Source organism: Mesoplodon densirostris, chromosome 4 (assembly GCF_025265405.1).
Source record: "Mesoplodon densirostris isolate mMesDen1 chromosome 4, mMesDen1 primary haplotype, whole genome shotgun sequence".
Classification (NCBI taxonomy): domain Eukaryota; kingdom Metazoa; phylum Chordata; class Mammalia; order Artiodactyla; family Ziphiidae; genus Mesoplodon; species Mesoplodon densirostris.
The window spans coordinates 164,014,671-164,042,082 of record NC_082664.1 but is presented as its reverse complement, the minus strand read 5'-3'; the positions used below and the strand labels follow the sequence as shown (position 1 = coordinate 164,042,082).

General features: G+C 44.7%; 1 protein-coding gene across 3 annotated transcripts in view; it reads right to left on the bottom strand.

Moving 5' to 3' along the window:
* The window catches only part of CELF2 (CUGBP Elav-like family member 2), a 524,675-nt gene that overhangs the window by 61,603 nt on the left and 435,660 nt on the right, over positions 1-27,412 (bottom strand). For all 3 annotated transcript variants that reach the window (XM_060097598.1, XM_060097600.1, XM_060097601.1), the window contains 3 exons: positions 21,148-21,196; positions 12,493-12,627; positions 3,734-3,813 (listed from right to left, as the gene is read on the bottom strand). In XM_060097598.1, coding sequence (XP_059953581.1) covers positions 3,734-3,813; positions 12,493-12,627; positions 21,148-21,196 — 264 coding nt within the window. The remainder of the gene's footprint in view (positions 1-3,733; positions 3,814-12,492; positions 12,628-21,147; positions 21,197-27,412) is intronic.

Genomic DNA, 27,412 nt, shown 5'->3' with positions numbered 1-27,412 from the left:
TTTAATTAAGCTTCAGGGTTCGCTTGTCTGAAAGATGGACTTGTCCTGGTGTGTCTGCCTGTTTCCACGTGTGAGCAGGGGACAAAGGAGGGGAACGAAATGCTGTAATGGGAGTGAAAATGCCTGTCGTTCCTGTCTTTTTTTCCCACTCTTTCCAATGTTAAGTACTTTTGAACTTTGCAACTGTAGGAATCATACCGACCCAGTAATATAATCGGGAGAAGTGGGTTTCATTTTAGGAACATGGATGAAGGAAGGAGATTTTCAGGGGACACAGGCATGGACCAATGTCACTGTCCCCATGTTTTCAGAAGGGGTTCTCCTCCTTCTGCATCACATCTACTCTAGCTGTAATCCCAGGAGCTACAACAAATCAAAAAAGAAGATATCAGGAGCATCCTAGTCCAAGGAGATACATCTCAAATGGCAGGAGGAGATGTCTACTTAGCTTCTTTTCCTAATCAATCTCGCTGTTCTAGGAGCTTCTGTGTTCATTTCCTTTAAAAGGCAGGAGCAGAGGTAGTGAGTGAGAAATGGCCAAGGGTTATATAACAGGACCAATTCATGTCTGATACGGAGAAAATCATTAGGGAAAGTAAGGGCCTGACACCTCAGGCGGGAGGACTTCCTTTCGAAAGCACCTTTTCAACATTCGCCACTTGGCAAATACTCAGCAGAAACCAACTCTCTTCCCTCTCTGTTTAGCTTGCTAAACATTCCATCACAATTAAAGCTGTGAAATTTTGCTGAGATAAAAAGAAGTTAATTCCACCCAAGTGATTAAAAAAAACCCCACTTCTTATTGAAACTCAGCATGGTAACAGACCTCTCTCTTCTCCTCCCAGAAATTTAATATTCCTATTTAAATGAGCTTTTCCCTTCCCTTTGGGTTATTTTTCTTTCTCCTAGAAAACAGAGTTGCATTTTTTTCTTATCACGTTGGGTAGCTACTGGGGATGGAACTATGCATATGTGAAGCTATCATGCCTGCTGTTACCCCCCAACATGTGAGAAAAGTGAGGTGACTGGGTGTTGAACCTCCAGCAGACTGGTCTTCAGCTCTGGGAGTCACAGTCACGGCACAGATGTTGAGAGTCAGTAAACTGCATAAAAGTAATATTTCCACCATTTAAAAAAATCTATACTTCATTGTTCTTCATCTGCTCCGTTATTTCAGCGTTTCATCAGTTTAAAGACAGCAAAACCACTCTGAAGATGGAAATTACAGACAGCAAGGGTTTTGCATGGAAAGGGTTGTTATTGTATCAAATTTGTCCCGTAACAAATTATAGCATCTCTTCCTAACAGTTCATTTACGGTTGGCTTTTTTCTTCCTTAAATACTAAAAAATGATATAAAAGCAGAAAATCAGGCCAATGATTATAGTTCAAAATGACTTGTATAAACCACGAAAGGGGAAAACAGGGTGGGGAGAGATTGGAGGAAAGTGGGAAAATCAAGGTACCATATAAAGATTAATGATTTTTAAAATAACATGTCCTTTTAAACTTTAACAGTGACATCGATTTGAATTCACATCTCTTAGATCATATATCTTGGTGGAAGATGTAAGCCAGAGTCCTGAAAATAATGTAATTAATTCAAAAAAAGAAAACAAACTGCAGTGGTACAAGTATAATCAGACTGCATAATATATAATCTTCTGTTTAAATGTCAATATTTTTGAATTAAACAAGAAATTTAAGTGTCTGAGGGCTCCTCTGATTAAGCATGGATGTCCAGATTTAAAAACAAGTGCATCAAATCTGATTTCTGATAATAGCAGTATTAACAAAGGATCAAGGATTTCTGAAGAATAAATATGCCCCCTTCTCTACAGCAAATTCTTTTCACTCTGAGAGCCTGTTATTTTCTTGGTTCGGGTTCATACCCAGTTCTGCTGTATTTTCTCGTGCTCTCCTTCCGTAGGGACCCAGGAGAACACAGACCTCCCACTCGGGCGGGGGGCCCTGGGTGAAGGAACTGGGGTGGCAATGTTTCCAACAGAGCTGAAAGAATTGAGGTTACAAAATCATCTAAGGTGAGACCAATTTAGGTACAAATCACTCAATTACAGGAAATAAAAATCTTTAAGAATGAAACACATATATATGGAAGATAATAAATACAGGTCAAGACTTCCTTTTTCTTAACAGTACTTTCATTTCATCTCCAGACTGATATGTAGCTGGAAACCAGGCTGATCTCCCCTTGGAGCCCCCCAAGGTAAGGGAAAGGGCAGGGGGAGGGGACAAAAACATGATCACGTGTGTGACTGCATGTTGTTCAAGACTGGATTCCTAGACATTTCAAATCCTGCTAATTCTCTCTTATTGTGGCCGATTTTCACCTGAGCTTGCCTTCACGTAGGGGGGTGTGAGTGTCTTAAAAATGCATTGCACTGAAAGGAAAACACAGTGATTATATAAGATATGTTAGGAATATTGAAGTCAAAAGGAAGTTCGAAAAAGACAATAGGCTTTGCAATGCTGATATCAAAACTCAGAAAAGTACAGTAAACACTTAATGACAATGCCATGCACACTCTTTACCCCCCGCTTCCACCCACCCTTTGGCTCCCTAGAAAAAGGTTGCCCACAAAACAAGACCCATAAAGATCATTAAGCTCCCGGCATGCTTCGGGAGATGCAGCATTGCAAAAAACAAACAAATGAACACACAAAAAAAATTAAAACCCCCCAAAAGTGGAGGCAAAAAAGAAGCTCAAACGATCAATAAAGAACTTTGTGGCACATTAAATAAAACTGAAAACAATTTTTTTTTCAAAAGATGAAAAACGTAATTTCAGGTAACACTACAAAGCCACCTCCAGAAAAGATCACCCATACACAAAGATACAGTTTACATAATACAGCAGAACATGCACTCCCAAAGGATTCTATCAGACAATACAGAATAAGTAACAGCATATCACTCTTGGCATGTTTTTGTGCAAAATTCTGAAAGGCCATGACCCGAATCACAGACTCAAAGTACAGAGCCATTGTCTACATTTGTGGACCCACGCCAGCCTATTTCTCTTCCCCGAAAGCCACTATCTCTCATTAGGAGATCACATTTGAGCCTTTGAGTTTCTTGGTTATTGTTCATTTTTTAGTAAGGGGGAAAATCTAATTTCTCGGGGGACTCTCATACGTGAACATTTGCACTGGTTCAATGAGGTGGGAGAAATCTTAACTTTCTCCAACATTCTTGATGCAAAAACAATTCTGTTTGTCCCGATTAAAGATACTTGACCCCGCATTAAAAAGAAAATAAAAAAGAAATGAAAGAACCCTGTGATTTAGCACAGGGCCAGCTGCAATTTGGAATGGGGTCTGTTAATGTTCAACCCATCCCACCCCTGGGGCTGGGGAACGTACTTGATCCTTGAGGTATAGAAGGATGCTCGGTTTAAATTGCATCATGAACTTTACACAGCAGGACCTGGGCCACTGCAATAAAAGGCTCAAAAAGGAACGTAGAGCAAGTGGAAGGTTTTACACTAAGTGTATTTCCAGTCATCAGGGGGAAAATTCAGAGAGAGAGGGAGAGAGAGAGAGGGAGAAGGAGAGAGATTAAGGTAGAAGGAATATGAATGAATGAAGAGAGAGAGAGATGGTGAAAGTTTACATCTGTGATTGTCATGTGAACAATCCACACAGGAGAGAATTGCTTTCCATTCCCCACCATTTGCACAAAGAAAACAAAGAAAGGGCAGATGATACAGTACCTCCATGGTCTGAGACTGATGCATGGCTTTGATTGCATTCTGTGCCATTGCCCTTGTAGAAAATGTGACAAACGCACAGCCTGTGGGAAACAAGGGGACAGGGAGCAGGAAAGACAAAAAACAACAAGACAAAAGGTTTGGACGCTTGTTAAACCAACACAGTCTACGAGAACTGCCACAGGACGACACTGTTCTCAGTAGTACATGAAATCAACAACTTCTCTCTTTGGTTTTTATCTCGTGTTGCTTTTTACTTACAGTGCTGACCTGCTAATCTGACCACAGCAGAAAGATTTACTGATGGATTAGTTTATTTATTTTTTAAATGGAGTCCAGGGGAAGGACAGGGGGTACTTTCTTTTTTTAAGCCACGGGGGAGGGGGGGATTTGAAATGCGCAAGACCTAGTTTGCATTTTCTAAAATAAAAAGTTGCGATTTTACATTTTCTCCTTGTCTATCTTGACTTAGGGCATCTACCCATTCTGGCTCTGTATTTCAAACATGAGCCCTGATTTCTAAGCAGCAAACAGTAAAATCCTCACACCCAGGGCAAATTAGCAACTAGATTCCAACAGCTCGAAATGTCAGCAAATAAATATACCTCACCTCTTCTGGGTAGTTAAAAAATAGATGTATGTATAAAAATACACTCATGCTATTCAAATGCAAACAAATATACCCAAATCCTGTACAAACTACTTATTAACTGTTAATGAAGAACAAAAGCAAATGCTCTGTTACTCTGGGAATAGTCAACTGTGTATATGAAGTAAAATTTAAACATTTGCACTGGATTTCTTATTTGTATCAAACCTTCAAGACTTTAGGTTGTGACTTGTGGATTCTTATCAGAAATTCCACCTCAAGTGTAACATACAGAAGACAATGTATATTTCTCTGAATGTCTCCCCTGAGACCCACAGAACTCTCCATGGCTATTTTTTTCCCCAGCTGTAAAATAACTAGAATCTACAGTGCTTGCTTGTTGCTGCTTCTTGTAGCAGTGTTGGCTACCATGCAGGTCACTGCTCCAGCTACATGGCTCACTGCCCTTTCCACTAATAAAAGCACTGCCTTCTGAAATTTACATTTTATTCATCATGCACCCTTGGGCTTCTCAGAGAAAAAGACTGTGAAATTAATGCAGATTCAGGCTGATTTTATAATAATACCACGGCACACTAAAAGCTTAGCTAAAGCAACGCTGACTATTTCACTTATGATCTCTAATGACTTTAAAAGTGCATTGATTTTCAGCTTCTTTAGCCTTGCACAGTTTGAACTTAGGTATCAGAGAATAATTTAGTGTTCCACTCAATTGCCTGAAAACATTATTATTATTACTACTTAAAAGATTTCCCAGTGAAGCAGATCTAAACACTGAGGGGCTGAAGCTTGTCATCTCAGAGCGAGTGCACAAAAGTGGAATTCTGGCACCAATCACGTGAGATGGTTGCCTCTGTGGCCGGGAAGCCAAACAGAACATTCTACATCCAAACAACCAGCGGGTGGCTTGGTGTATGGGAGTCACTGGGGGAGCCATTAAACACATTTTCTTTGTTTGCTCTGCATGGGTACCTGGTGAGATTATCAAGTCAATACTGTATTAGCACCTTTCAATCAAACAGCAGTAAGAGAAAGCAATGCCTTCCCACTACCCCCAAAGCACAACAACCACCAGTCATGAAAATAAGTCAATGCATTTTTTTTTTGCATCATGCTGTAATTTTTAATACACAAAAGCTCTCTGTACATGGGAGGCTCATCTCATTCACCTCCATTAAGTTGTCCTCACTGAAGCCCGACGTCTAGCTCACTAAGAATGCCAAGCTATTTCCTATGGCTTTTCTGACGTTACAGCCGCTGGTGAAGCTGACTGTTTCAACATGCTGCCTGTACCTACAGTGGCTGTGGCTTTTGTCATCAACAGAAGCAGCTGGGCAGCCTTCTCTAAGGCATCCAGATGATGTGTGTGAGACAGTGTGAGATCTACAACAGGACCTCTGCTGGCTCCATACTGAAATAGACTCAGCTCTAAAATGACAGAGTCCCAAATTTACCATCTGTTTCAAAGTAGTGTCTCTTGAAGATTGTGATGATCACTGGTATTATTAACAGAGGAAATAACGCTAAGAGATTTTTCTTTTTCTATTTTAAAAATTAAAAAAAAAAATTGGTGCTGCGTGGCTTGCGGGATCTTGGTTCCCAGACCAGGGATCAAACCTGTGCCCTCGGCAGTGGAAGTGCAGATTCCTAACCACTGGACCGCCGGGGAAGTCCCTTCATTTCCTGTCTGGAGGCTACAGTAGAGGCACAAGCAAATCATCTAATGGAGGCATATTTGAGGCCATAGGAAGCCCAGACTAACTCTTTTTTTTTTTTTTTTTTTTGCGGTACGCGGGCCCCTCACCACCGCGGCCCCTCCCGCTGCAGAGCACAGGCTCCGGATGCGCAGGCTCAGCGGCCACGGCCCACCGGCCCAGCCGCTCCACGGCACGCGGGATCCTCCTGGACCGGGGCACGAACCTGCGTCCCCTGCATCGGCAGGCGGACCCTCAACCACTGCGCCACCAGGGAAGCCCCACTAACTCTGCTTTTAAGAGTCAAGAAGCCTGTTTCATTCACTTTGCTTGCTCTTATTATCTGGGAGCATGTGCCAAACCAACAGCTTCTAAACGGAGGTTAAGAATGCATAAAAAAATGTAAAATGTCAACAAAAATCAATAAGGCAGAGTTTATGCATTTACCACAATTTCAGAGCAGGCAGACCTTTTGTAAGTAACTTCCGGAGAAAGATCGAGCAATTAACAGGTCTCAAAAGAGAAGTCTTAGCATGAGAACAATGAAATGATCCCTATAAACTCAAACCATTGCCCCTTCCTCTATGAAACCTGCAATTAAAAGGCTGACTGATGCTTCTAATTATACAATCCTCATCCCATCCAAAAAATGATCTGACAAATCTGATGACTCCTTTAACTTTTTTATTCTACTGGCAGTGGTGCTGTAAGAGAGAACTTGCCTCGTAGGGGCTCTGTCAAGTTCCCTACTGGGTGCTGTGTTCAATTACTTAAGGGAGAAAATTACTGTCATTTATTAAATGGGAGCACGTGCTGAAAGATTCACTCTCTTCTGCCGCTCTGGATGAAGCTAAGGAACTTCAGAACCAAATGTTCCATATGGGTTGGTAGCCAGTTAACCTTTGTAACTTCTCTAAAACAGGAGGTCCTGGCTAGATTTTTATTTTCTTTTCAGCACCGCTGAAAACACTGGCTTTGGGGTGGGCCCTCAAATCTGCGCTTTTCACTAACGTAGGGTGACACAAGCTCCTACAGTCAAAATGGGCTGCTGGCTTCTTCTACAAACCAGCCAGATGACTTCCCGCTGGACAGAAATGACTTAGGTCAGTTGTCCTCTTCTCTCTCTAAAGATGGGCTTCTGGGTACAGCAGAGTCTACTGGGTCTTGACGGACAACTGCTCTGATCTTATAGGGTCAGCCCTCAGCTGTTCTAGACTGTTGCGCATGCTGGCGACCGACCAAAATGCTGGAGAACTTAGATTGGGAGGAAAAAAATACAGGTACCAAGACAATAAAGGTACCAAGACAATTTTGGGGGTGGGGTAAGATAGCCCATATATTACTGTCTCAAAGCTTCCAAATACATAATAGCAAAAAAAAAAAAAAAAAAAAAAAAAAAGGCAAAAATTCCCTCTGTAAATGTGTCCAACCTGTAATTTAGCTTGCCACTATTTATTGTCTCCACTTTCAGAGTGTCAGTGATTGCTCATAGAAATGAAAGGAGCTGCATTCCTCCTATTTCAGTGAGGTTGTCTTCTTGCTGCTAAAATAGATAAATGATTGACTGGGGAAAGGTTTCTCAAAGTCATTTCCTCCTACAGACAGGATCTAAGGAAAGCACAGAGCCCTGTCACAGAGCAGATTTTGGAACCCAGCTATTACACTTGTCATTTCAGTTGAAAGGATATCTTAACTCAGGTGTTCTACCTTTTCTCTAGGCTACATGAGAATTTTGAGAGAACTAAATGAATTCTTGCTCTGCATCAAAAAGAAGGGGGGAGAGAGAGAGAGAGAGAAAGTAATGAAAAAAGTAGAGGCACTTTTAAAAGCACATACAATGATGCCAGGGTCTCTTGCTTTTCTGCTGCTTCTTTGAAAGAGGAGCAACAGCTGCTATATTTTAACTGAAGGAAGCATAATTTAAAATAACTTGTGTGGCTGAGAAGATTTCAGCCTATGGAAAACTTGTTTATAAATTCCTCTTCAGCTGTAGAAAGATCTTAATGCAGCCAATTTTTCCTCTCAGTATCTTTTGAGCAATGGCAGGGTTTAAACATATGCTATAACATTGGAGCATCAAAAATAATATTCTAATGTGCAATCCCCAACACGGGGTGAGTTTATTTAAAATTGGCACGGAGAGATCTTTCATTCATGGCACCTGAGGCTGAGTGCAGACTAGGACTTAACAGTTGGCAAAAATCTCATCCCTGAGATGAGGCTGGAAGATTGTACCCAGAGCAGCATGACAAGATGCATTTAATAACCCAGGGGGCATCTGATAAAGGTTTCCACATATCTGAACATTTGGGTACCACGTGGGCAAGACTAAAATGTCACGATCAAAACTGAGTCCTCTCCATGCATGTTTTAAAAGTCAAAAGCCCTCTCCCAATATCCTGATCAGATATAACGAAAATAAATGAGGATTTAATGGCTAAATCCAGTCTGTGGTCGCTAACATCCCTGAAGATACCGCCAATTCATTTGTCAAAGGTTTTGGCAGGAGAATGCTGGAACACCATAAACACAGCTGGAATATTCCTAAACTAGCAGAAAGTTACCTTAAACGGCAGTGAAGATTTGACTGAAGTTTATGGGAAAGAAAAATGAAATCAACCCCTTCATTGTCTCTGAGTTACAGATATTCAGTTGCTATGGTGCAGCAAACCTGGCAGATTGTACCCAAATAGTCTAATCTGACTGTGGGACTGTGGGTAAGTGAGAACATGTGTATTTTAGGAAATCAACATGCTAAGGTGACACTGTCCAGTAAATATATGTTGGCTCAGAAGCCTCAAGCTTTGATTCTGAGAGCAAACATCTCATTTCACTTGCCACGTGTGGGCTTGTGCTACCCTGGCTTGCTTTCTCCATGAAGGCTCACACAGTGGGCCTGAGAGGTGGATCTGCCACTGTAGAAGGATCTGAGTATCATGAGGGGCTTGAAAGCATCTCAAACCAGGTTTTCCAAATCAGAAAAAAACGGCAGAATGGGTTACTGCCCCCCAAGGGGGGAAAAAATGCACGTTTAGATGTGGGCGTACAGCGTAAAGTGAGGTAGAGTCCTAATGTTTGTTGAGTGGTTTCAACAGGCTTGGCAGGTGCTGTCCATGTATAGGCGTGACAATTTCCCGTGGGATGGGGCAGAGAGGTCCCACCTTAAAACATGGCCCAGATCTGGGTGCTGGTGAATAACTATGGGACTTTTAAAATAGTCTTTCTTGCCAATGTGTAGATCATGATTTTTTTTCTTTCTTTTTTTTAAAAACAGTGATTCTAACTGAAAGTATAGCAGGGATAAATAGGTACAAAGATGTGGGTCCTGGCAGCCCACTACTCTGATGTGGGGCTGGGGTACTGAATCAACAGCCTGGAGGAACCTCAGCTTAACACCTGCCAGGTAGGAATGTCAACTACTGATGTGGCAGAGAATGAACGACATGAGACGCCTGCTGGGGACCCAGGGCTACTAACTGCCTCCTCTGTCTTCCTTTTTGTAGCTGAACTGGGCAAAAGCAAAAACAAAAAAGTGAACCACCACTCAAGGGCACCTCTCCCTCATCATAATCAAATGGTTCGATTTAAATCCTTTCCTACTGACTGATTTATACCCTGGTTTAGTATTACAAGGTGTTTTTCAGAGCAGCCAAGCTTTCATTTCACTTCATTTTTATTTATTTTGTAAACAGCTGAGCCAGCAACAGGCATGGAGACCAGAAATGCTGAGCGCCCCTGATCTGCAGCGCCACACTTATTAATATTGGATTGAAAACGACAATTCTTTAATGAAAGCAAAAGAGTAGCATGAAAGAGAACTGTTCTTTCAACAAATCACTGATTTAGGAGCAGTTCCCAGTACCCAGGAGTCCCTGGTTCCTGCCAATTGAAAAATGCAACACTGTCTGTCTTTATATCTCAGAACAAATGAGAATAAATGAGTATTTTCTTTTTTGCCACAGGGAATTCTCATCCGTTTGCCAGAAAATCAGAAATTATTTTTCTGATAAGAAAAAGGGGGGGCAGGGAGGAGGATTCTAGTCTTTACATTGAACCAGCAGTTGCATAAAATATTGATGAAAGTGCTCCCATCACTTGTTTCAGAAATAGGCTGCTTCTGGTGTCAAGTGCTGGTTCATCAACCAAATGGCAGATGGAATTGGTCAGGTTCTCCCATCAAGTACAGTGTCTTGACATCCTTTCCTATGAAAGTTTTGACCATTTTAAAAATCTCATCTGCAAAAATAGCTAACATATGCTCAAGGATCTCTAGGCACCAATGCTCCTCATCACTGTCCCCACTGGACAGATGGAGAAATGGAGGCAGAGAATCAGTTTGTAAATCAGCAGAGGGAGAACACAAGTCCAGCATTCCTACTTCATAGTCAAGGTCTCTATGAAGCACTATGGATGACCTGCCTCTACAAAACACCTACCACGGCAGTAGCTAATCACAACCTACCAGAGAAGCAGGGCAGGTATTTAGACTGCTACCACCTTCAAGTGTGGAAACTGAGGGCAGAGATAGGAAAATGAATGGACCACGCCCGTGATTCATGTCAGGAGAAGTTCTGGGACTGGGCCCCAGGGTCACTGACCTCTAAGGCACTATACATTTCCCTATGCCTATCGGTTCTTTCTCCATGCTGTACACCTTGGCAAATACAAAAGTGCAATGATAACACGGAAGCTGTGACTGAGAATAGTCACAGGGAGAGAATAGTGGTTCTTATGACTAAATTGGCAGCAGAAAAGGGATCGCAAAAATATTTTGTCTTTCTTGCCTACTTAATTCCTCCTCAGCCCCACTGCTTTTTCCCGTGGTATTCGCTCTCCTGGTCTGTCTACCTATCTACCTCTCCTGGATCAGATGTGATGATAAGCTCTCCTGGTGCGTATCTCCAGGATGGCACAGAGGGACCCAGGATAGAAATCCTGGTATCCTTCTGCCTGTGAGGCTGGATGGGAACCAGAGGTGATGAGGGTGCCCAGGACAAGGAACTATTTTGGGTGACACTGGTAAAGACACACGTGGTAAGTGACAGATTAGCTTGAGGCACTGGGTCTGCTGTTTAGGGACCCCACTCAACATCATGTCTTGCTCAGCTTTTAGACTCCCATCTTTCAGTGAGTGTTAAGTGTCATTTCCAGGCCTCCTCCTCCTCTTTTTTTTTTAAAAACCACCTTCAGAAGAAAATATAGGGATCACAAGCTTGGAGTCATTCCTCCCCCTCCTAGTTTTCCTCGAGATTACCTCCGTTTCAGGGCTTTGGAGGTGAAGGGAGGTGGAAAACTTTTGTTCCCTGTGTCTTCGATTCTAGCAGTTGACATCATGAAGCTTTATGTCTAAAAGTCAAAAGAACAAATGTTCTTCCTCCCAGGGCGCTGAGTTTACGTAAGACCAGGGAGATGAATGAAAACTAGTGCCTTGATACTTAAGGCTTAACCTTTTCTTTCAACATGGGGTGCGGGCAGTGCAGTCCCAGAACCAGAGATGGGGAATGTAAAGACATTTCTAATTAGCCCTGTGGAAGTTGCCCTGGAAACCCCATTACAATTGAATGAAATCCTCTCTGTGTTGCAAAAAGACAGATTTCTTACGAGAATGGAGAAATGTGTTTTCCATGTGCGTCTTCCCCTGGGCCTCCTGGGCTGACTCAGGAAACCAGTCAGATGGCCGGGAACATGGTGACAAGCCTTATAAGCGGTTTAAGGAGGGAGGCGTGTGGGTCCGTCAGAGGGGGAGGTAAATGTGGACAGAAGAGAGTCATCTCCAGCTACCTTGTGTGGCTGCTCGCGGAAACACTGGTTTTCATCCGCGCTCGAAGCCCCAGCCTTTGCCTCTTATCACGGTGACAAAGAAGAACCTACAATCTTCTCCTGGACGAAGTCACTTCTCTGTCACTTAATGGACCCCTGTGTTTAGGACTCCCGGAGCTTTGCTCTTTGCCATAAAACTCTAACGCCCTGAGACAGGCCTGGTTACGTTACCCTGAGTCTGTACCTACACTATGCGGGGACAGGGGCCTTTTTTTCTTGGTTTATTTCTCTGTCAAGAGGCCCACACGCTCAACATTCTCCCAGGCACAAGCAGAAAGCCTGAAGACTAAGATGCGAGCAGCAAACATTTTCTCTCGCCCTCCGCATCTCTCCCTCATACCTCCTAAAGCTCCTTCAATCTGAGACTGAAAAGGGATGTGTAACGGCAGGGCAGCCTGTGGGCCTCTCGTCTGACAGTGATAACCTGGGCTAATATGCTGCCACTAGGACCTTCCTGACTTGAGAAATAAAAGGTGATCATTCCAGCTACAGTGAAAAGTTTGGGTTGGATAACTTCGTCCCGCAGGACGTACCCCAGGGTGACCTCTTGCTGCATGTGGGAGCTACGTCTACCTTGACTGGGACACAGAGCTCCAATTAGCACTTAAGGGCAGAGACTCTGCAGAGAGCACACTCACCTCGACTCAGCCCGTCGGGTCCCCGGAGGATCCGGCATTCTTCTATCTGGCCAAATGGAGAGAACATCACCCGGATATCGTTCTCATTACATTTCTTCGAAACCATTCCTATGAACAACTTTCTGTCTTCCACGGCTAGGAGAGAGAAATAATGAATGAGCCAAGACCACTTCACCTTCTTCCTCGTAATCAATACGTCATCACCACCTCCGACTGGGTCCCGAGGCTAACTCTTCAGACACCCAGGCCACCTTCCTCCTCCACACGTGCCGTCTTGGCTCTCCCCACCCTTGCTCGGCATCTCGGCTCCTATTCCAACACTGGGAGTTTGTTTATCAATAAAACATCTTCAAAGGACACGAAACACTGTTTTTAAGTCCTTTCCCCCCATTTGGAAACAGTAATATGTTTACTAAAATGTTAAAGTTCTAAGTAACTGCTAAATGCTACTGTCCCATAGAGATATTTTGGGATACAGATTTTAATTTGATTTTTTTGGGGGGGTAGATGTTCTTTTAACTTGAGTGACAGCGAAAGAGAAAGATCGGGAGAGGAAAAATAACAGAAGCAGATATAGTGGAAAATTGATAAACAAAACTTTTAACAAAGGATTCAATGAAAGAAAACATTCTCCTTCCCTGATTTCATATAGCTTTGTCCCCACTGGTCCAGATGAGAACAGGAGACAGGAGAGATGTGAATTTCTCCAGAGAGCTGGTTAAGGGGCCTTCTGTCCGTAGCGCTGGCTATGTAGCCCTACCCAGGCCAGCACATGTGGTCTGCACCTTACAACTAAAGCTGAAGGCAACTGTAGTCAAGTGAGTGGGGCTGCAGTTATTTGAGAATCATGTCAGGGTGGCCCCAATCTCAGGGTGAAACCCATCACCAAAAAAAGAACAAGGAAGAAATAATGCTATTCTGCCCACTTGGAGGTAGGATTCTTGATGAACAGAAATGCCTTTTGGGCGTCAGGGCAACAACCTGCAAATTCTAACCTTGGAAGCTGTCAGCGGGTAAAGACTAGGGAAGGTTTACCTCTGATGACCTGGGAGGTCTGTTTCCCTAAACTGACATGCTTGTGCTCAGGATAACTGGCCTACACTCAGCCTCAAAGGTAAAGACTAGGCAAGGTTTACCTCTGATGACCTGGGAGGTCTGTTTCCCTAAACTGACATGCTTGTGCTCAGGATAACTGGCCTACACTCAGCCTCAAAGGCACGATTATTATGGATTTCAAGACAGTGTTTGGAGCCGTTTGTAGGAGAGAGAACAAAAGATCGTCCTAGAAGCCCTCAGGGAGAAGTCTTGCTTATTTCCCATGTTTCCTTTCAATCCATTTCTTAGAATTAGAAAAAAAAAAAGAAAGAAAGAAAGAAAGATAGCCGGCTACACCAGCACTTCAGAAAGTCCTAGCTTACGGGATCATTTTATATCTGTATTATAATCTTGTCATTGCTATTTAATTGGCTTTTATTTCTGTTTCTCTTACTCTTTTTCTGGACAGTAAGTGTCTGATTATCATTTAACTGGCAAGAGTGTATTCTAGACTTGCCAGGGCCAGTTGCTTCGGGTACCTAAGTCAGAATCCCTGGTCTGTGTCTTCCAGGAGCCGGGACGGAAGATCTATAATGGAACAGAGACTCGTTTACTCTGAAGCAGCTCCGTCCAGTAGAACTCGAGGAAAAGTTTGGTCTGTGACGTCCACCCCAGTAGCGAAAGCCATGTGTGGCCACTGAGCACTTCAAAGGTGGCTAGTGTGATCGAAAAAGTGAAAATTTCATGTGATGTAATTTTATCTAATTTAAAATTTAAAAGCTGCATGTGACTACTATATTGGACAAGGGTGGCGCTGAGGGGCTAAGAGCTCCTAGTTGTAGAATCCCAGGCCGGAAGTAACAGACTTGAAAGACGTTTTGTCTGACTCTAAATAAAGAGATGCCAAGGCCCAGCAGGGGGAAGGATCTGGCCAAGGATCATTCTACAAGGAGGTGGCCTAACCTGCACCAGGATCTGGTACCTTCTTCAGCCCAGGGTTCTGCTCACTCTCCTGCGTTTCTGGCAAGTCCAGAGGAGGCAGATGAGGCTGGGAGGGTAGGGCAGTGCTGTGACTGGGAGACCCTGGTCCTCGTTCCAGAGCTGCCATGAAGGTGATGGGTGACCTTGGAGGATGAGCTGACCTCTGGGGACCTCAGTCTTGTCATCCATAGAATGAAGGTTTCAACTTAATTCTTTGTCCTCTTCTCTTTCCTTTCTCTCTCAAGTGGTGGAGAGAAGGCAGCCTGGTTACATGCTTTGACTGAATGAAGCACTTGAACATGGACTTCAGCATCGCTTTCTACCCAGCCTCTCTCTCCACACTGGTGGCGACTCCCAAGACAACGCAGAGAAACGAGGGCTCCAAAGAATACAGGTTGAAAACCACAATTACACAATCCTTGTAAACTATGAATCAGGTACCAGAGTTTGAGAAAGGCTTGACGTTAGATGTGGAATTGAAACCAGACTTTAAGAAGCACGGGCAGGGTCTGGATGGACTGGTAGTGTGCTGGGGGCATCACATACTAACCGGACAAGGTGCAGAGTCAGGAATGAATAAGGACTGTCTTTGTGGTGGACGGAGGAAGGCAGCCTGATTGAAGCACAATATGGACCATTTTCTGCTTCATCTGCAGAGAGGGGCTTGATGCAGAAGGAAGGTCACAGGTGGTCCAGGGCCACCGCCTGTGTTGAGCTTCCTCAAGGAGAAAGTGGGTGTCACTGGCTCTGATTCCTCAGCAGAGGCTCCTGAGGACTCCAGTTGCTTTATGCAGATGAAGATTTTTAAATTTAAGAAGTCCTTCTTTCTCCTGTCAGAGTAAGTGGACTACCAATGATCTACTAGGAACTGGTGAAAGCATAGTAAGTTGAGGGCTGTGTTGGCACTGGGGTCTAAGAATTAGAAGCATCAGATGCCCCAGAAGAGGTGCTTTCTTTCCAACGGGAGCCTTGGACCTCCAGTGCAATGCCAGACTCTTCAGCATGCGAGGACTCCAGTGGCCCTGAGGGCACATGGCATTCCCTTGAAGCAGAAGGGGAATGGATGGGACTGGCGGAAACGGGGCTGATCCCCCCGCCCTGATCCCTTCCTGCCCTCATCTCTGGGACTCCTACCCCAGGAAGCTATGGCTGACACCTTGATGAGTAGAAAAAAATTTCTGTTGTATTTCTTCTTATCCTGAAGAATCAGGTTTTCATTCTTTCAAACAAAAGCAAAGGATAAAGTCCCAGTTGGTCCTTGGTTTCCCTGATAAACCTATCATGACGGTATTTAGCGAAGACAATTTTCAGGGTTTGAGCTTCAGGGTGCGGGATGCTATAGTCAACTAAATGCGCAGCCCCTGAGAAGCTCAAGTATGACTTCTTCCCTAAGACGGATTTACAAAAAATGGAAACCATTTACGAAGAAATCCTGACTTCCTCGGCACAATGAAGGGGTAAACTCAGGGAGGGAGATGAAAGATAACTGTCACTTTTTCATTAACAAGTATCAGCTGAAAAGAAAAGAAAATCTGCACCATCCATATGCTATTGAAAGTGCTAACTTCCTTTCCTGTGTGTGTGTGTTGGCACGTGTGTGCATGTATAAAGGAACCTGGACGTTGGCAACCTTCTGCAAGCCAAAGTAGCTCTGTGGTTTTAACAGTTGGGCCTTGTTTGCTTTAATGGCAAAATGGGAATAATTAAAAATATCCAGCTTTCCTCTCAGTGAGTTTTCCCGATCTTCCAGTGAAAATTTTTATTCCTAGGATCCCCATTCTAAGGATCGCTAAACAGCTTTGTCAACATTTTAAATAAAGTTAATTATCTTGAAATCACTTAACTTTTTCATCAATGTTTGATGAATTTCCTGGCGGGCTTTTCCTAAGTATTCATGGGCAGTTAAGTATCTCACCAGTTTTTTCAATCCACAAGAATGCCAATTGCTTAGATAAACCTACCATATTCACAGTATTCTGCTAAGTGCTTTAGGGGAACTAAAAAAAAAAAAGAAAGAAAAGACAAGGTGTTTGTCCCCTAAAGAAAAAGTCTGTTTTCCTTTAGGATAACCAATGAATGAATGAGGGGAAATACTTCATATACCACGTGCTGCACAGGTAGGGTTGCTGCCGTCAATAACAGTAGCAGAACTGAAAGTGGATTCATACCAGTGACCACTGCCGGCTCCCCTTCCGTGGTATAAATGAGAAGGGGTTAATATTAAATATAAGTGGGGACTTTTTTAAGTTCAGGGACTAGAAACTTCATTTTTTAAACCCCCCCTGATTGTAAGTCTGTGCTAACACACCGGTGTACAATCTGTCAAAGTCACACCTGGATTCCGGGCGGCCTGAATTAATTAACAACTTTTCAATGTGTTAGTGCTAACATATGGCATTTAATTACGGCCTCCGAATCCACGGGTCTCTCTACTTTGAATTTCAAAATGATTTCTTCATCTTCTAGTACATCAGCAAGTGACTGCAAGGGAACACCCTGGATTCCTATCTCTACAGGCCTTGCCCTCCCCAGGATGACATCGTCGGGTCATCCTGCCTGTTGTGAGCTCGGAACTTGATGCACAGCCACTGGGGGTTTCAGAGGCCTTGAGGAAAGAGATGGGTGGAGGCGGTCTTAAATGGCATTTCTGGATTCAAGGCTCTAAGGACCCTGACAAGCTGTGAGGTTGGAGGTTAAAGCAGGAGGGACCTGGTACTCTGCCTACAGAGTCAAAAATAATCCTTCAAGTCAGAAGTGTGACCTCACAGTGAACACTGGCTCCAGCCCCCGAGACCCCAAAAACAGAACCAAAGGCAACCGCCACGACTTCCTTGTCACCCACTGCTGGACCGACTTTAGACCCAGCAACTGCCTTTCACTTTCAATCTCGCACGGCTGGTTGCTTTTTCTGCACAGTGACAGAAGATTAAAAGCTGGAAAACAGGCCCTCCGACAAGAGAGAGAATGATAAAAGAGTGACTGTGTGTGTGAGTGTGGCTGGTCCCTGAAATAATCCACGCCTCCTCCAATGCCCTTCCTGTACCATCCACTCAACTAGGTGTAAGGGAAAAATCACCAAAAAAAGGTGGGTGCTGTGGAAATCTGGGTGTACACTCAGTGTGTTCTTCTCAAAGCCCCTGACATTGTATTGCCAGAGGAGGATCCGTTTTTTGGATACCTGGCATAGTAGAAGCATAAGAAATGGAAGATGCTAGGAGTTTACATAAATGTGCTAGAGGCTGCAGCTGAAATCAGAGCCATTGGAAGGGCAGGTACTAGGAAGCCATGGAGATTTCAGAAGCCCGTTCAGTAAAAGAGTAAAGTGCCGGGCAGATACAGCAGACTAACGTTTCTGGGCTTTGTCAGAATCCCTGCGTGGACAAAAGCTTACAAGAGTGATTGCTTTTCCGGAATTCGTTTGTCCATCACTAATGAATCTGTGATGAGTCTTGCTCAGCAAATACGAAGTTCGGGCAATCTGAACACAATGATAATGAAGAGAGTAACTGTTTCACTGTGATGAGTCCTTTGTGTCATCCATAAATGTCAGCAAACTCAAAAAAAAGTGCAATTAGAGCTCGTTATACTTCTTTCACAAGCACAGGAGCTATTTTGAGCATCTGAGCCAAAGAAATCTTGGTGCTCTCTGAGCTGCAGAAACTATGCTTACCTGTTAAAAATGTCATGTGAAATCAGAAAAGGCTTGCAGCTTTTATCCCTGGCTTTGGGAAATGATACCTTTCTCCTGATTCTTCCAATCAGGTCCAAGGACAACCCTGAAGTCTGCTCATGGCTATGCAAGGTGGGGGGGTCCCTCTGAGCCTCCGTGAAGAAGAGCTCTTTCAAAGCAGCTTTTGGTCCATTTACACTATTTGACTTTTTCTTTTTTACTGGAAATTCAGAAAATGAAGGTAGATCTGCCAGCAAAGGGACAGCCGGCCCAGCAAGAAGGTTTGGGGGTTTTCCTTCAGGTGTACAGATCTAAGCTTTGGCAGGAAGAGCCCAAGGCTGGAAGGGCTGGCCTCTGCTCTCAGGATGCACCAAAACAACTACCTCAACCGGCTGGAGCTACGCCACCAACGGAGCAGACTGCACGCAGGCTACGTGCCAGGTCTTACGCTAAGCTCTGTGGGTGTTAACTACATGATGACTCTGTAAGGCGGGCCTTACAGGAAGAGCACAGACTAGGCTTCCGGAGCCCCTCTTACAGTGGGAGAGACGGAGGCTGGGTGAGGTTAGTAAACAACTTGCTCAAGGTCACAGCCAATAAGTGCAGGGTCCGGGTCAAGTCCGGGCTCCTCAAAATAGATTTCACCTGCTACCCTGGGGCACTTCCTGAAAAATGGCATTTTTAGGTATTTGCTCATCTTAGTAAAACAGAGCCCAACCCTGCTTGGCTTTTGAGATCGTGCAACATGGGGTGTGCCCACGTCAGTTTGATTCTGTTGCTGTGGTTTTAGATCCAAAGCAAACACTACCCTCAGTGTCCACAGGAGACAGAGGACAGCAAGGGCAGCTGACCATTCTGAGCCCTCCCGGCAGCTACCCTGTGGACAGTCAGGGTTCGCACCTGCACAGGAGAAAATGCAGAAGAAGAAACCCTTTCTCGGTTCAACTCTTTGGGTATTTTAAGTCAGACATTTCCAACTCGGTTCTCTCTTTTGTCACTTTTTTTTTTTTTTTTTTTTTTTTTTTTCAGTATGTGGGCCTCTCACTGTTGTGGCCTCTCCCATTGCGGAGCACAGGCTCCGGATGCGCAGGCTCAGTGGCCATGGCTCACGGGCCCAGCAGCTCCGTGGCATGTGGGATCTTCCCAGACCAGGGCACGAACCCGTGTCCCCTGCATCAGCAGGCGGACTCTCAACCACTGCGCCACCAGGGAAGCCCTCTTTTGTCACATTTTTATCACTGCGGCCTAGGGTTCAGACGAACCCCCTCCTGCAGACTTTGATCCCATGGCCCATGTCCTGACACGGTTTGGAGAATTATGGGGCCAAAGGACAGAGAGCATCTCCTGGTGGCTGGATGTGCCAGGATGACCTTCACTGATGGAATTCACCCCACAAATACTATATCCATCCCGCCTCTCTCCCAGGAGGAAGAGAACAGATTGTAACACGCACTCCTGGAGCAAATCAGCACAGGGAGATGGCCTTCTGCCTGGGCAGACACACTCGGCGAAGGCCCCTAAAGGCCAGGGAACACTGACCAACATCTTATAGAAGTGTTCTAACATTTACAAAGCACGGTCACAAACATCTTCTATGAGTCTTAAAAAAAAAGCTCATCTATGAGAGGCAATTAGCATTATTCCCATTTTATGAATGAGGAGATTAAAGTCTGGTCTTTAAGTGATTATTAGATACTGAAACCAGTGACAATGAATGTGAGTTCCAGCAGGTAAGGAACAGTGTCTTTTGTGTCCCTTTCTTCTTCTTTTAAAAATTCACTGCTGCAGTCCCAGCCTCTGGCAACGTGCCTGGCACACAATAAGTAATCGATGAATAACTGTCAAGTCAAGGAATGAGGTGACTGGACCAAGACCCACAACAAAGCAGGGGTGGATTTTAGACCCTCTGACAGTCAACGCCATGTCTGTGATAAAGTACTGTAGGAAAAAGGGAGTTAGACTTGCAGAGAAGCGTGTGGCTGATGAGGAGATGGTGGGGAAAGCACCAACATCTATTCTCCGACAGACACCACCGTACGATGTGGAATTTCTTTCTAAACTGTCTAGTGTATGGGGCCAGAAAATGGGATGCACTACAATTAGCAAAAGAAAATACCTCGTGGAGAGATGCAGAGCCCCGGCGTAATTTACACTGGCAGAGAACGCAGATCTCTAAGTGTACGGCTTCTGCTCCATGACTAATTAATGAGGTGCAGAGCTGCCCGGAGGAAGGCGGCCATGCTGACCATGTCAGTCTTGTGGGGCAGGAGAGGGCTGAGGTCTAGGAAGGTAGACGATTCCTTTAACATGCGATGCAGCCAGTCCAAAGAACAAAACAGGGACAGAAGGTTTGCAGAAGTGGGAGCAAAAACTTCAGAGAGAAATGGGGTTAGCAACCCTCCGGTGTCTTGGAGAGGCAAGTCTCAATTATTTCACCGACCTCATCAAATGCATATATATATATATATTTTGCACTGATTATATGCTTATTTAATCGGCTGACGGAATTCTCAATGAATGTGGATGCAAATGCATGGATACAATCTAGAGAAAAGTGCAGTGAGACATTCACAAAGCCAGAGGACCAAAGCGGGGGGGAAGACAGCCTCATTCTTGGTGGGCGATGCCCTTCTCACTCACCTTCTCTGCATAGTATAAGGTCACCCCTCCCCATCAGGTGCCCAAGCTGCTGTCAGAGGAGGTAAACAATAGCCACAGGGTGGCCACACAGAGCAAACCCCAAACAGGGACACAGAAAGCCATTCCTTGTAGCATCTTCACAGGTCTTTACCCCAGAGACACAGAAGGCAGGAGGGCGAGGTACCCACCGCAATGGAGGTTTCCTGGAGCACATCTCTCTGCCTTCCCCAGAGAAACAGCAACGGGGGCCAACTCTTCCCGCCCCCCCCCACCTCACATCTTCACTTAAAGGAACAGACATTAAAGGAAGACAGTCAGTCACCACCTACCGTTTGATTTTTCACTATCTGCAGGTTTCATCTGAATGGGATGATGCATCTAAAAATAGAAAAGTGAGAAAGTAAGGCAGATTGAACAACTGTTCAACAGTCTCAGAAATCCCATGCTATTCAACACGACTACTGATATTGTTATAAGGGCACGTAAATAATGAGACCTCTCACAGTTAAAATGAACTACCTTAAAATGCAAGCATGTGTTTGATGCTCAGCAACAGGATACTTGTAAGTCCCGTGGCGCTGTGACATGGTATCTTAACACGTGGGCTTTGCAGTCAGGCTCAAGTTCAAAACCTGGTCCTGCCATTCATGGTATGGTTTCTGCCTGGATCTTACAGGTAATTCTGGTTCTGCCATTCATTACAACTATGTGACCTTGGGCAAGCGTCTTAACTTCTCTGAGCTTCAGTCTCCTCATCTGCGAGATGGAGGTGACCCCTGCATAGTAGGGCCGTGAGAACTACCTGAGAAAATGCATGTGATGTGCTTAATGAATGGGGCATAGAAAAAAAAAAGCTATTGTTATTTTGTATTATTACAAATTTAAACACAGATGATCTGTTTTTCTTCTGGCCGTTCTATGTCTGCTGCATGGCTGTTTCTTAGAGTTCTGAGTAATCTGAAGGTCGACCAGTTATCCCATCCCAGGCGCCATTATCCCATTTTTATTAAACACAAAGTGTGAAACAGGAATGCAGAGGCACCGAAAGAATGGAAGGAAGGAGAGAGGGCGGGAGGAGGAAAAGCGGGAGTGAGGGGCTTACGATCACATTCAGTACATACGTAGGAGGAGAAAGTGCCTGAAACAAAGGGGAACCAAGAGCCCGCATCGTGGCAGAACAAGATGCTCTACGGTTCTTTAAACGATGCCAATCACATCACCGTGCATGATGTGAAGATCTGCAGAGCACAGAAAGCTGCCACCATTTCCAATTAAAATAAATTCCTCAAATGACTTTCGTGGGTTCTCTTGCTTCATATTTCATCCTACCCCAAGGAACGTCGCAGCCACAGGGTAGATGGAATCAGTGGCTGTGCAAATGCTTTTATTATAATGGGCCCTATTCTCTGTGAACCTTTAATTTCCCCAGTGGACTTCCCTTACTTGCCAGCCACAGCTCTGGGCTTTATCTAATTGAAATGAAAGGGGAATGGTACTTGGCTCTGGCACTGAAATGATGGGAAATGATTATCAGGCAGTTGAGACCACGTGCACCTAATGCCTGCCAGGGTCTTCAACACACAAGAGGAAGAGGTAAGAGGGAGCAGTATCAGGGGACAAGAGGCTGAATAATTCAGAGCTGCTTCGTTTATTCTCAAAGGCAAGATGCTCTTATGCACAGAACACAGGCCTAGAGTTGTGGGGTCTACTTGTATTCCCACTCCACTCATTAACCTGCTCAATTCGTAGAGAAGAGACTAGCATGAGAATGGAATGCTCAGGAGTCAGTAAGTAGACCGGCCTTTTAAGAAAAGGTGCTGTGGGAGCCCAGGGGAGCAGATACTTCATTCTGCCTGGTGAGGGAGGTAGGGGGAGTTTGGCAAAGGGCCCATCTGCTTTGAGTCCTAAGGGCTGGTTGGACTTGCTAGCAGAGGAAGGGGGTGGCCCTTGAAACGAATGGACGACCCCACACAAGGACACCGTGGTGAGAAAGCCCTCAGTCCTCCTGGAGGGAGCCCACAGTGTGAGGGCGGAAGGCACGAGAAGGGGCTGCCAGGGCAGCCAGCATCCAGGCCTTAGAGGATCCCACATGCTAAGGAGCTGAAATTTCCTCTAAAAGTCAACGATCAGGCATAGAACATTTAAGGAGCAAGCCAACGAGATCCCATCTGCATCCTTGAAAAAGTCATTTTTGGCTGCAGTATGGAGGATGGATGGTAGAAGAGAGACACAGGAGGCAGGGAGAACAGTTAAGAGGCTACTGCAACAGCCCATGTAAAGCAGGGAAGGTCTAAACCTCAGAGGTAACTGGCTGGTTGTAGGGATGAGGGGGCAGCGGAACCCCAGGCCTGGACAACTAAATGTGTAGTGGGATCATTGCCTATTCATTTCACTTCTGTGTCCTATATGTAACGTTGTGTCCTGTATACAACTGCCTAAACAGGGAAAACACGAGAAAGCAGTTTGGGGAGGGGGTGTAGAGACTGATGGGCACAGGTCAGGACATGCTGCGTTTGGGGTGAAGTTGGAAATGTGGGTTTCGAGCTGTTGGGACAGCTCTGGGAGGTGGCGGAAGCCCCAGGCGTGGCTGAAACTGTCCAGAGAGGGAAATGCAGAGTGAAGAGAGACAAGAGCCAGGGGCAGAACTGTGGAGAACAGCCAGGAAGAGGAGTCTAAGAGGGACAGAGCAAAGGGCCATCCAGAGAAGCAGGAGCAGAACAGCTGGCCCCACTGGAGCCACGCAGGGAGTTTCAAGAACAAGGTGATGGTCAGAGCAAGTGCTCTTAGACGCTACAATGAAAACGCCCCAGTATCCTTCTGGGTTTGGCAATACAAATTTTTTTTTTTTTAAGGGAGTTTATCAAAACAGTTTCTGTTGGGTGGTAGGGGCCAGAATGCCAGCTCGTAGGCAGCGGGAGAGTAACAGGAAAGGTAACAGTTGATATGAGAAATGCAGACAACTATTTCAAGAAGATTAGCTCTAAGTGGGGAAGACAGGTGGCTCGGTGGAGGATGGGGGAGGAGGATGGGGATGGGGTCTTTCCTTTCCAGATAGGAAAGACTTGTAACAGGTCAATGAGCTGAAAAGACTCAAATGAGATTCACAGGTTCAAGGGATAGGAGACAAGAGATAATTGTACCAACGTTATATATAGGACACAAAATTGAAATGGAGGACTCTTGCCCTTGGGAAGATGCTGACCCAACATGGTCGTTGATAGGTACATATATAAAGGAGAAAAGACGGTGACCAGCATCAGAAAAGCAGCAGAGAGAGTGCCGTGAGCATTCAGATCCATCTGTGACGCGCACGGAGGTCTGGAGGAGGAAACCTGGGAGCAGTAAGGACAGAATCATTCGACTCTAAAGCTGCAGAGGGCCCTGGGAATCATTTCATCAAATGCTCTCAACGTATAGGTCTGAAGGGAATAAGTGACTTCACTAAGGACACACAGATGGCTAATGACAGAGCTGGGATCAGAATTCTAAGCTGCCTACTCTTAATCCAGGGCCGATTCCCCCAAACCACATTGCTTCCCCGCAGAATGCCCAACACGGGATTTGGACTTATGAGCCTATGATGATGAACTGCAGGCTTCACTCACTGCAGGCACCAGACAGACACTCAGTTGAAGGCGCCAGCAATATCCCCTTGGGTGAAAGTAATCTTCCTCTGCCCTCGCATCATGCTTTATCTGTGGAGCTTTAAGACGGGTGTTACACGAAGACTTGACTCTGGGTTTTCCTGCTGCTGCTGAGAGAATGAGCTCTGATTCTGACCTAAGACTATCCAGAAGGCTCAGGAATTTAGCAGTGGTAGCTACGCCCACTGCGGACTTGAACTTGGTTTCTTTCGGTCTTTCTGGGGCTCTGAAGGGGAAAAAAGTCAACCTCACAGAGATCTGGATTGTCAGACCAAGGTGAATCTGAATGGGTGGTCACCCTACTCCAGCGATGTTCTGAAGACAATATAGATAATGTATGTAAAGCGCCGTGCGTGACCTTCTTGGAGAGAGGTATTCAATCAGGACTGTATTAAGAATGGCTCATTACCAGGAACAGTTAATCTGAGTTACAAATTCCTGATCAGATACAGGACGTACATGTCAAGGAAGACAAAAAAACACATGGTTTGGAGGAGTCGTTCTCATAATGTGTGTCACTTCCTCAAAGTCTCATGATACCAAGAACTTTGGGAGATTTGTTGAGCAGAGTAGGGAAGTTATTGTAAAGGAAGGGGTATTCTAGTTTAAACTTTCAAATTATAATACAGGGATTCTTTCCCTGTAACAGGAAAGGATGTCAAAGATTTGACCCAGTAGGATGCTAAGACCACTCACGCATTCGCTTATTTCTGCTTTGACCAGATGATCTGATACATGGTGGGAATAATGGGTGAAAAAGAGTTCTGGTCATGGTGGAGGTATGTAACGTAAGGATGAGACAGACAGACCAGCCATTTCCCACATGCAGTGTGGGAACTCAGAAGAGACACACCCCACACAGTCCAAGGAACGGCAAGAAGGCATCTCAGCTGAAACCATGGTCAAGTCAGATCTTGAAGGGCGCTAACCAGGACTTGAGTGAAGGGCATGTCAGGGAAGGAACAACAAATGTGAAGGAACAGAGTAAGAGAAACTAAGTCATGCTGTTCCTGAAGAATGATGAGGGGACATGCTAACCAACAGAGGAGGCAATCGATGTCGCCAGAGATCATTCACCAAACACAACGTAAATGAAGCATGACAAGGCCAACAGTGAGGGATACATCCCTGGATCGGAGAAGTTCAAGTACAGGGAAAACAATGCACATCTCAGCCCTGAATCAAAACTGCCCTGGCTTGGCAGCCAGAGGCTCATCGCCTTCCTCAAGGACTGAAGGTGACCCCCATGGTGTCAAGAACTGAAGCCTGTCAACAGTGCTTCTGTCATGACGGGGAACTGGCGCCTCCAATACCAGAGCTGGAGGGGCCGGAGGTCAGAGGTCTGCACTGTGCTCTGCACTGGCTGGGGGCGGGGAGGTCCCAGGTGATGGCAGCAACGGGAGGAAGGGCCCGAGAACTTGGCCGTCACCCTTCCAATCTCCTAACGTCCCACCAGATGCAAGGGACCCTGAGAGTTGAGGGTTGGGGCTGGATCCCTCCTCCTTCTGTCTATGGCGAGTGAGCACATCCTCTTCAAGAATTCTCCCAAGGAGTCTCCTAAGGGGCATGTTATTTTTTAAATTAATTTTTATTGGAGTATAGTTGATTTACAATGTTGTGTTAGTTTCAGGTGTACAGCAAAGTGAATCAGTTATACATATATGTATATCCACTCTTTTTCAGATTCTTTTCCCATATAGGCCATTACAGAGTACTGAGTAGAGTTCCCTGTGCTATACAGTAGGTCCTTACTAGTGATCTATTTTATATATAGTACTGTATATATGTCAATGCCAATCTCCCAATTTATCCCTCCCCCCGCTTTCCCCCTTGGTAATCGTAAGTTTGTTTTCTACATCTATAACTCTGTTTTGTAGGTAAGTTAATTTGTACCTTTTTTTTTAGATTCCACATATAAGTGATATCAGTCTTTCTCTGACTTACTTCACTCAGTATGACAATCTCTAGGTCCATCCATGTCACTGCAAATGGCAGTATTTCATTCTTTTTTTATGGCTGAGTAATATTCCGTTGTATATAAGTTAAGAGATATGTTAATTATACTGAGGCTGCATTATTAATGCAGTTAATTATACTGATGCTGTTTAACTCCAGCCATCACCAATGGATGAGTTAACTACCTTTAACGTGAGACTCTATCATCACACTGGATCAGCTGGGTCTGAGAAAACCTTCACTGGTCTGTATTATCATGATTTGTCTACTTGGTCAGAGGAGTCTAGGCATTTTATAACCTCCGGCCTGTGACACTGACAGGGTAGCTTCCCTGAGGGCTGGAGAAACAGCAGCAGTGAGTCTAAGACTTGAGTTCAACTCAGCTGCCCTTGGAGCGAACTTTGACCACAACAGGGCTCTGGTTGTCTTACACCAGGCTCCCCTATGGCAGAGGGCCTGTCCCAGGGAGGCAAAATCAAGTGTTTTGGAAACAGATCCTGGTTCCTGGCAGTGCATTTGACTTAATAGAGTTCATCAAGCTTACGTTTCAAGCTTACGTTTCAATGAAGAAAGCCTTCCAAACCCATTTCCTTGAAGATTTCTTTGTACGTGAATTTCTTTTGCATTTTATTACAGAACAATGGCATCTTGCCTCATGTTCAACAGTAAGGTACTGGGTAACTTGTTGGTTTCTATTTAGCCCTACTTATTTAAAGGCAAGTGAAATCTGTAAAATAGATAAACAACAAGGATTTACTGTATAGCACAGGGAACTATATTCAGTATTTTGCAATAAATTATAATGGAAAAGAATAAAAAAGGAATATAAATACATACATATATATGTATAACCAAATCACTTTGCTATACACCTGAAACTAACATAATATTGTAAATCAACTACACTTCAATTAAACAAACAAAAAGCAAAGGAAATCTAATGAAGGGGGGGAATTGCAAGAGCTCCCTCCCTCCCTCTGGGGCAGGTACTGGA